At 44.4% G+C, this 10418-nt stretch overlaps 1 protein-coding gene across 2 annotated transcripts; it reads right to left on the reverse strand.

The window, feature by feature from the left end:
- Nucleotides 1-1878: 1878 nt before the first annotated feature.
- On the reverse strand, nucleotides 1879-9455 carry LOC126491013 (cytochrome P450 2A5-like). Of its 2 annotated transcripts, none has more exons than XM_050126391.1 (9): nucleotides 9228-9455; nucleotides 8801-8963; nucleotides 7974-8123; nucleotides 7551-7711; nucleotides 5731-5907; nucleotides 4433-4574; nucleotides 3815-4002; nucleotides 3100-3241; nucleotides 1879-2212 (listed from the first exon to the last, which is right to left on the reverse strand). In XM_050126391.1, the coding sequence occupies exons 1-9, from the start codon at nucleotides 9405-9407 to the stop codon at nucleotides 2031-2033; spliced, it is 1485 nt and encodes a 494-aa protein (XP_049982348.1). In that variant the 5' UTR covers nucleotides 9408-9455; the 3' UTR covers nucleotides 1879-2030. The 2 variants fall into 2 exon arrangements, with proteins under 2 accessions (XP_049982348.1, XP_049982349.1); XM_050126392.1 differs by having other exon boundaries at nucleotides 1881-2212; nucleotides 4433-4571.
- Nucleotides 9456-10418: the final 963 nt, after the last annotated feature.

Consider the following 10418-nt stretch of genomic DNA (forward strand, 5'->3'; position numbering starts at 1 on the left):
CAACTTATAGAAGGAAGATGGTATTGGGGTTGCTTAGGATTCTAGAGGGTTTGAGTCCATGATTATCATGGCAGAGAGCATGGCAGCTGGCAGGCAGGCATGGTGCTAGAGCAGTAGTTGGGAGCTCACAACCTTATTCACAAGCATGAAGCAGTTGAGAGAGAGCTAACATGGGATGGTTGGACTTTTGACATTTCAAAGCCCATCCTTAGTGGCATGCCTCTTTCAAATTCACACTTCTTAATCCTTCCCAAACATTTCCATAAACTGGGGACCAAGAAAGCAAATATATAAGTCTATGGGGTCATTCTCATTCAAACTAACATGCATGGATTCTGTCAATCAACAGTGAGTAGCTTGGCTCTCAATAGTATGACCATGGTCTAGCATAAATGAGACTACAATTTTATTTTTATTTGTTTATTTTTGTTTCTTTTTTTCTTATTTTTTTGAAACTGTGTTTCTCTGTAGTTTGGAGACTGTCATGAAACTAGATCTTGTAGACCAGATTGGTCTCAAACTCAGAGATCTGCTTGCCTCTGCCTCCCAAGTTCTGGGATTAAAGGCGTGTGCCACCAGCACCTGGCATCAGACTGCAATATTAATTATCATTACAGTAGAGGAGGGATAGTAGAGGAATGAAAAATGATATGCACTAAAATGTCATAATGAAATCCATTATTTTATATACTAGGAAATTGAATGAAAAAAGGAGAGGAGCTGGGAAAATAGCTCAGTTGAAGTGTACCTGCCTCACAAGCATAAAGACCTAAGTGTGTCTCCCAAGCACTCACATAAAAACTAGCTTTGAACATGGAGCAGATATATGTAACTCCAGCATTTTGAGGGTGGAGCAGGTAAAGTCAGATCTCATTGACCACTCAGTCAGCAAAGCTGAACTGATAAAATATATTCAGGTCTAATGAAAGACTCTGCCTCAAATGATTAAATTAACTAACTAATGTATTAATCAAACTAATTAATTAAGTAGAGAACAATACAATTAAAGGAGATGCTAACACCACTCAGGTGTCATAATTTTCTTCAGAAAACCTATAGAATAGATTAATGGCACTTTGGTATCAGGAAATTATATCCAAAAGAAACCTTTCTGTAACAATCAATAAATATGCTTTAGTACAGTGGTTCAAAGTTTGTTCCATCACAGGATGGACCTCCCTGCTGCTAAAAAGCCTAAATTGCATTCTGGAGTGACCCACCATCTTTGAGTATCTCACACAATACAGAACACCTGAAAATATATGCACAGGAATTTATTTTATATACAACCTAACATTTTAATTTTTATCTTCCAATGCAGACATTTTTGAGTATAAGTCTAAAAAAAATTTATTTGTTCAATAAATTTTAAGCTACACCGCCAGCTTGGCCATGACGAGAAATTCAAGCTCAGGGTGGCCCCACTAACAATGTGCTGGGATCTCACAATGAGATTTGCCTGTAGCCTGGTCTCATGGAGGCATTTTCTCAGTTGAGGCTTCCTCCACCCTGATGGCTTTCACTTCTGTCAAGCTGACATAAAACTAGACATAACATCTGACAAGAAGCTAAAATTTGGAATCTATAAGGACTTCAGTATATATTAACTTAGCAGAGTTATTTGCAGTTATTTGCAGGATAATTTAAGGATGAGGGCATTCCATCCCTTTTGTGCTTCTTCTGAAGGCCCCTATATCTATCAGAGGGTTCTTGTTCTCTGTACAGAACAGATTTTCCCTGTCTCAGTAGTAACTGAAAGAATGGAAATCTGATTTAAATTCCATCTTGGACTATATTCACAAGCAATTTTTCAAACTTGTCTAAAAATTTTAGTATTTACTATTGTAACTTGATCAAGCCAATCTGTGATTTACCCTCCTACTGCCCCAGGTACCCTTTCAAAAACTATAAAAGTAATTTTTAAGTACAAAAGATTTGGCACAAAGCTTTTATTTGTTTATTTTTGATTCAGTTAGGGAAGGTAAAAATCAGAGAACTGATCCTTCCCTTTAACCTCATCCAGCACTGGCTCAACGGGACAAGAAACTCATGGTGTAGTTTGGTGGAACCGTGGCAAAGCCCACGAGTCTAGGGGACACATCAATATCCTGGGGTGTCTGTGGGGACCTGAAGCGGAAATTCTGCAGGATGTTTGTCAGGAAGAGAAAAAGCTCCATTCTAGCCAGTCCTTCTCCGAAGCAGTACCGTTTTCCTAAAGAGAAGAGACAGGGAGGGTGAAGCCAGTTCTTAATGTCATCCTTATAGCAAATCCCTGACTGTGTTTGCCTTGGGAGGACTAGCTAAGATCTTTAAAGAAGGCTCTAATATCTGATCCTCAGTTCCCTTTGTACTTGCAGTGAGTTGATCGTCACCAGACTATAACAATGAGAAATGTGGATTTCCTTCTTACCAGAGGCACTCTCCAGTATGGGTGCCATGTAGCAACATCCTTCCTTCCTTCCTTCCTTCCTTCCTTCCTTCCTTCCTTCCTTCCTTCCTTCCTTTCTCCCTCCCTCCCTCCCTCTTTCTCTCTCTCCCTCCCTTTCTTTCTCTTCCTCCCTTTCTTTCTCTTCCTCCCTTTCTTTCTTCCTTTCTCCCTTCCACTCTTCCTCCCTCTCTCTTTCTCTCCATCCCTCCCTCCTTCCCTTCCTCCTTTCCTTCTCTAATTCCTTCCTTCCTACCTTTCTCTCTTTTTTCTTCTTTTTTCTGATTTTTTGAGACAGAATTTCTCTGTGTAACAGCCCTGGCTGACCTACAACTCACTCTGTAGACCAGGCTGCCCACGAACTGCCTAAGATCCTCAAGTCTCTGCCTCCAGAGTGCTGGGAAAGTGACTGCCACCACATGCAACTGCCACGTCTTCATAAGAATTGGTTGTGTGATCTGAGAGGGACCTCTTACTTAGATTAAGACTTCATTCCCATAATCTATCACTATAGCTTGATCATCATCTCTCCATCATTCAGTGCTTGTAAAATATGGAGTTGTAGCCAACTGGTTGAGGGTTTGATCCAAGAGAATCTTCCAAGATGGAGAGATATGGATGAGTTATCTCTGTTGGTATGACCAGTGGCCTGGCACTAGACAGTGACCTCTTACCTATGGAAAATGGTACAAATGCATCATTCTTCTTAAACTGCCCCTTGTCATCCAGGAAGTGATTTGGGTTGAAGTCTTTGGGGTTGGAGAAGAACTTGGGGTCCTTCAGCACAGATCCCAGCATAGGAAACACTTCAGTGCCCTGTCAAGGAGGAAGATTTGATTGATAAGTTAGATTTGGGTGAGTGTCCTGTTGGCCCATAGGAATGAGAGAGGTAAGATGAAGATAATATATGTGAGTTGAGGGGGCTTTGAGGGAGGGGCTTTGAGGAATGTGAGGTCATCATCTGTGAAACAGGAGATGTGGGGCCCATGTTATAGGACACAGGATGAATGGGTGACATGGAGTCTGTGGTGGGAGGTAGAAGGATATATGCTTCATTCTCTCAAGTCAAGATTTGGAGGGATTTATGTACCCCAAAACAGGATACATGGCAGACATGTTACTCCTGTCTCTGAGAGGAGATCTAGGTAAATTCAGTTTATATCTTGAGACTTGATGATTGAGAGGCACAGAGTTTAAATTCTGGGGACAGATAGTCTGACAGGAAACCCAAGATATAGGACATTCTATGTAGGAGGCTATAGGGATATTATGGCAGAGGGAGCCTATAACTGAGAAAGTGAGAGAGGGCTGGGTGGTTTCCAATGAGGAGGGGGGCCTGGAGGGCCATGAAGAAGGCCAGAGATCACTATAGGTTGTGTGAGTTATAACCTTGGGAATGAGGAAGTCCCGGAACTTGGTGTCCTTGGTAACCCTGCGAGCCAGGCCCATGGGGAGCATGTCTCCACATCTCTGGATCTCATGGATGACAGCCTCCGTGTAGGGCATCTTCAAGTGGTCCTCATATTTGGGCAGCCGGTTCTTGCCAATCACCCTGTCAATCTCCTCTTGGACTTTGGCTGAGAAGAAGAAGCATTTGTTTAGGAGTCCAAGAACATCAGCCTAAGGGTGATAGTGCAAAAGTGTAGAACTGGATGAAGGCCATTAAGCAGTGTATGACATTGTCAATCATTTTCGGTACATGCGAGTCATAGGCATTGTTGGAGGAGGTTCATTTTAACTGGAGCATATGACAACCATATGAGAATTATCAGGAAGGAGATTTAAGCAGGGTCATGGGGACAAGGAAGTGGGTCTTTTGAGGTTCAGTTGAATAGCACACCAATTTATTCAACAACTAGAGGCTGGTGCCCACAAACTCTCTTTCTGCCTCTACAGAGAAGGGAGTAACTATTTAAGAGTCCAGTTTCTTGAGAGAGGTTGGGAATATTGTTGATGACCAGAGAAGCATGTTTAGAATCTCCAACATCACCCCCCTTGTAACCTTACCCTGTACATCTGGGTGCTTCATGAGCAACAGAAAGCCATAGCGAAGGGTGGTGCTGACGGTCTCTGTACCAGCAAAGAAGAGGTTCAGTGTAGTCAGCACTAAGTTCTTCATGGAGAACTCTGTATTGGGGTTCTTCTTCTCCTGTGGGAAGGGAGGAATTCAAGTCCAACCCACTCTGTGTACTCTTGGCACCCTTCTGTTTTATTCTCTTTCTCTGCCCTAATTCACCTCTCTTTGACCCAGACCTAAAATGAGAAAAGGGATTCTGGCTATGACAGCTTCTCTTCACGTTCCAGAGCTTTGGAAGTGATCCAGTGTCCTAATCCCATGCTCTTCTGTCATTGAGGACTTAGTTGATTGTCTGATCTTTAATGACCAATTTAATTGTCAGTTTTAATTTAATGTGTTAACCAAGGGTGTTGGGTTCCCTGAAACTGTAGTTACAGATAGCTGTGAGCTATCATGTAGGTACTGGGAATTGAATCCAGGTCCTCTGGAATAGCAGCCAGTGCTCACAACACTGACCCACCTCTCCAGCCCTCAGACAATGAGTTTTAACAACAGGAGCCTATATCTTAATTATAATCCTTAATATTCTCTAAAAAAAATCCACTCCTCAACCCTTTGCACTTCAGAGTAGATAAAATTTTATCTCAGCCAGGTACCACACACTGGTAATTCCAGCCTCCAGAAAGCAGACCTAGGAGAACTGCCACAGGTTTGAGGCTATCCTGGCCTCCATAGCAAGTTTCAGAACAGTCAGGTCTACATTAGCAAGATTCTGTCTCAAAACCAACAATGACAAAATCTCCATATCTGTTACAAACATGTAGGAGGTCACAATAAAGCTCATGTCACACAGATGTAAACAGCCATGAGCACAGGCAGAGGCAAACAGTGTGTTAGCTGAAAGCACCAGCCCGAGTCAGTGGGGTAAAATGCATGGCCTTCTTGCTGTGATATCAGGAGGTCACCTATATTCACAGGGCTGCACCCTCCTCATTTGTAGAATAGGAGGCAAACACAACCTTTTTCAAGAGTTATGGGCACTAAATACTCGAATAAAACTAAGCCTTTAAAACAGTGCCTGGAACACGGCAGCCTTGTACACTGGCTGCTCTCTCAGCCTGTACACGCTCTTGAAAACAAGAGGTAGTGCATGGAGCAGTAATGTAGAATGAGGATTATAGCAAGGTGACTGATGAGTTCTCCTCTGTTAACTCCACTCCTACATGTCCCTGATTTCACCCTACTTGGCTTTGTACCTCCCAACATGCTCCCTGGCTTCTGGGTTTACCTGCTGCATACGGATGAGAAAGGAGTCAATGAAGTCCCTTGGGGAATTGGGGTCCAGGGTACTCTGGTTCTGTTCCACCTTCTTGGTTATGAAGTCTTCCAGCCCCTTCAGTTCCTTAAAGGCCTGTTGCTGTGGCCCTGGCAGGTGCTTCATCACCGAAGAGAACATCTCATAGAGCTGATGGTGGGAAGGAGATGAGAAACCAAGGCAGCTGTCACTAGACAAAACCCAACAGATGTGGCATCTGTCTTAGGAAGAGGGATGTACACATCATCTGTCCAGAAGTTTAGGCATTCGGGTGGGGTTGTGTGGCAACAGACTTCTTATAGTTTAAGTGTGAGGGCTATTGTTCAAGATTTTAAATGAAGTGGATTTGGGAACACGTTCAGGTTTGAGGTGTTCAGGTGAGACTGGGTGGGAAGCATCCAGTTGTTGGGTAGGAGTTACCTATGTAGATGTTTAGTTGGTGACTTCAGCTGAGGACAGCTGTTCATATACTAATGGGGTTTGGATTGGTGAGTTCTAACAGGCTCTCCAACATTCAGTTAGTGCTGGATAATCACAATAGCTAAACTATGCAATCAACTAAAGTGTCCAAAAGCAGCGTAATGGAGAAGGAAAGTGTGATCCATATAGACAACTGAATTATTCTTCAGCCATTAAAAGCAAAGTTATGACATTTTTCAGGAAAGTGGGTCCACCCAGGAAGTATCTCTATTATGCAAATTTAACCAGTCTTAGAGAAATAACTCATGTATATTTTTTATTTGGGGTAGACCTATGTTAAATCTTGTGTGCACGTATCTATGCATATATGTGTACATGTGTATCACTTGGAAGTAGAAAAAACTGTCTCAGAGGACAAAGAGGACTAAAGGAAAATGATGTATGAGAAAAAGGAAGGTAGGGGTCATGGGGTTGATTGGCTCAATATACTATATATATACATATATATATATGTATATATATATGTCCTAACCCTGATTGCTCTTTGGGCTGACGAGGGAAGGGGACTTGATTGGGGGAGGGGGAGGGAATTGGGAGGTGGCAGTGGGGAAGAGACAGAAATCTTTAATAAATAAATAAAAAAAGATATATATTATAAAAAATATGTAAGTATTTTAAAGGAGTACTGATATTCACATGTTCAGCTTCATTGCTATTCAAACGGCTGCACGGAGGACCCTACTTAGATGTGTGAGTGAGCTGTGCAGGAGGACCTTTAACTGGGCTGTTTGAGGGACAGTCTGTGCAGAAATTTTACTTAGAGATGCAGAGGTTTAGGTATTTCCATGGCTGAGTAAAGAGCTAATCTACATAGTCCAGTGGACTTGCTCCATATATTTTGCAGATGGCACATGATTTAAGTGGCCTGAATTGGCAGCACCAGGCACAAGGGAACTCAAGAAGGCTAGTGCATTCAACAGGTCTTCCTGAAGCAACCTTGGTTAGAGAGTAAAATGAATTGTCATGGTAATGTTTGCCCAGCTGAGACAGCTTGCTTGCTCTCTGTCTCTCTGTCTCTTGGTCCCTCATTCTCTCAATATCTCTGTCTGTCTTCTGTCTGTCTGTCTCTCTCTCTCTTTCTGTGTGTGTGTGTGTGTGTGAGAGAGAGAGAGAGAGAGAGAGAGAGAGAGAGAGAGCGCCTGTGTGTAGTGTTGGCTCTGATTTCAGGCACAGCTATAGAGACTGTGTATTGACATTGGTTTAGGCACAAGTGCCAGGCTACTTGGAAGGTAACTGCTGGAAGGAGGTTGCCAGTTCTGGAGTGAGCTGGCAGCTGTGGTCTTGGGCTGGTAGGACAAAATGAAGCAGGTTACCTGCCCAGTATAGGTAGCTATGAACTGGAAGCTCCCCAGAATCATCCTCAGCAGTGACAGGAACTCTTTATCCTCATAGTCAAAGCGGTCCCCGAAAACGATGGAGCTAATGACATTGGACACTGTTCTGCTCAGGTAGAATGTAGGGTCAATGAAAGCACCTGCAGGTAAGGAGGAGGATGGAGACTGAGACATTGGAGCTAGGAAAAAGGCTTCCACGATGGAATAGCATCAGATACTTTGTATCAGATAATTCAAAATGAGCATGCTGAGTCCTCCAAATCTGCCAAAACCGAGACACCAGGCCACACAGCAGGACCAGGGCTCTCTTCACTAGTCTAGTTCCCATTCTGGATGTTGGTGCTGTTTTTCTAGGGTGTCTTCCCCTTGGTCGGTCCTGAGAATTTGCGGGGCTCTGCTTACCGTTTGTCTTCCGGAATGCCTCCAGGAGAAAGCCTGCCTCCTCTTGGATGCGCTCCTCGATGCCAAGCTTTCCCACACCGAAGTCCCTCAGTGTGGCAATGGAGAAGCGCCTCAGCTGCTTGGCACGCTCCCCATTGCTGAAGGCAACACCTGGAAAAGAGGGTGAGGAGTGGGGAGAGGTCAGACAAAAGGGATGTGGCTGACTACTGACCACACTTGGGCTGTACCCCAAGAGTGAGTTAGAGAACTAAAGAAAGAGGAAGAAAGAAGGAAGACAGATGAAAGAGGCACAAAGACAGAGGAACAGGGCACAGGCAAGAGAAGGGAGATTGGGGAGATCTGGGGGTGGATACAGTTGTGAAGGATTCATAATTAAGCTAGGAAAGAGAAGTAAATAGGGAGAGAGGACAAAGGGAGTCTAGGAAGAAACAAGATTTCTGCCATGATATTGGGCTTGGGAACAGATTTCTGAGATGCCCAGACAGTGGAAGAAGACAGCAGCAGAAAGGAAGAGAGACAGCATCCTGGGCAATTAGAGAAACTAAGAATAATGGGAGTGGGGAAAACTCAGGAGACTACTAGAGGCACAGGATTCAGATGGAAAATCCCAAGAAGCAGGAGGAGGCATGGGTGGTGTGTTTGTGGTGAGGGAGGGGGATCAGAAGACACAGGCAGAGAAAGACAGGAAGATTAGGAAGCTATAGACCCAATACCATCGCAGAAGGAGGCAGCGATGTTGATGGAACAGTCAGGGAGAAGGCTGGGTAAACTGATGCCTTCTAAATGTTCCCTGCCACATTCCCCCATGCGCATATTGTCCCCCTTACCATAGCCTTTGAAGAGCCAGTCAAAGGTGGCCTGCTCGCCACGCCCACTGAATTCCTCAGCTTGATCCACCAGAGCCTCCTTGACTGCTTCCTGTCCACATAGTACCACAATTCGGCGAGGCCCCAGGTAGATGGTGAACACGGGACCATAGCGTTCGCTGATCTGATGGAGGAGGATGAGCAACGTTAGAGGAAAGAGGTCACACCTTGATGACAGGTCTGGGGTTCATTTCTCTGGAGTTCTAACAGCTATCAGATGGGATGCCCCAAGATGTGGTCTCACATGCCTAGGAGTTGGTTGCTGGCTCTTCACAATTCTACCAGCCTAAAATTACTCCCCCTGGGGTCAATGCCCTACTACAAAGCCTCTTTGAAAACTGGGCCTCCCTCTGTCCACCATTCTACCCTTCGCCCTGCCCAGTGGCACCTTCATGAGGGAGTTGTACATCTGCTCTGTGTCCAGCTGAAGGTAGTTCCCGATGAAGGGCAGTGGGGTGGGTCCTGGAGGCAGCTTCCCTGAAAATTTCCTCTGCTTCCAGACAGACATGAAGACCAGGATGATGAGGAAGCCCAGCACAGTCACCAGGAGCAGTCCCGAGGCCAGCATGGTGGCGATGAGGGTGACAGACAGATGGCAATGGCTGAATTGGTTTGCTTTTATACATCCTGAAGTAGAAGGTGGCCTTTGGCCTTGATTATGCAACTGTTTTATTTCACTTCCAGACTACCACCCCCTATCATGCAACTAGCTTGAGACACAGCCAACAATCGAGGAGGAGGCCCCATGAAGGAGTGGACTCAACTTATGGCATCTGAGGAGGAAGTACTCCAGGGCTATGTGTTACAGAGGAAAGGGACAGTAGACACAAGACAGAACTAAATCCTTCATGACATTTGTATTGGAGACCCTTCTGAGCTCTTGGTTTGGGTTCTCCTGGGAAGGGGACCAAAATGATGTGATATTAGGGTCTCATTGGCTTGAAACAGGATGAATGACCATGAATTTGGAAGTTCATTTTCTTCCTAGTTTGAGACAAGTTCTCACTATGCAGTCCTGGCCTGAAACTCAATATATAGATAATAGAAATCTACCTGCCTCTGCCTCCTGAGTGCTGAGATTACAGGCCTACACCACAACCCCAACTCCTGGTGCCTTTCAATGAAGAGAATCCTAAATTTAAGGAAGGGGAGATTTCATGACTATGAGTTGTGAATCTGGAGGCAAAACTGTGGATGAGGAGTGCCTGGAAGAAGCATGTAGAAATCCCAAAAGGATCTTGGAGTCAACACTTGTACCAAGGGTGGATATACTTTGGTTTTGCCCCTAGGCTATCGATACCCAGAACCATTAGGGGAGTTCCTAAAGCTAAGATAAGAATGTAGGGTCTGGAAAAGGTGGGGAAGAACAGATTCCTATTTCAAAGTAACCTTGCACAGTACTAAAGACAATATCTGAGGATCACGGTCATCAGAGGGTCCGTCTAGGTCTTGAGAAACGATGATAACAACCACCACAACAGTAGAGAAGTTTTAATTTACAAAAGCACCTCCCATTCATATCCAGATCCTTAGGAAAGCTACAAGGTTCACTGGCTCATGGCTGTTGTAATTTACAAAA

Source organism: Alexandromys fortis, unplaced genomic scaffold (assembly GCF_014885135.2).
Source record: "Alexandromys fortis isolate MF-2015 unplaced genomic scaffold, M_Fortis_MF-2015_v1.1 scaffold_240, whole genome shotgun sequence".
Lineage (NCBI taxonomy): Eukaryota > Metazoa > Chordata > Mammalia > Rodentia > Cricetidae > Alexandromys > Alexandromys fortis.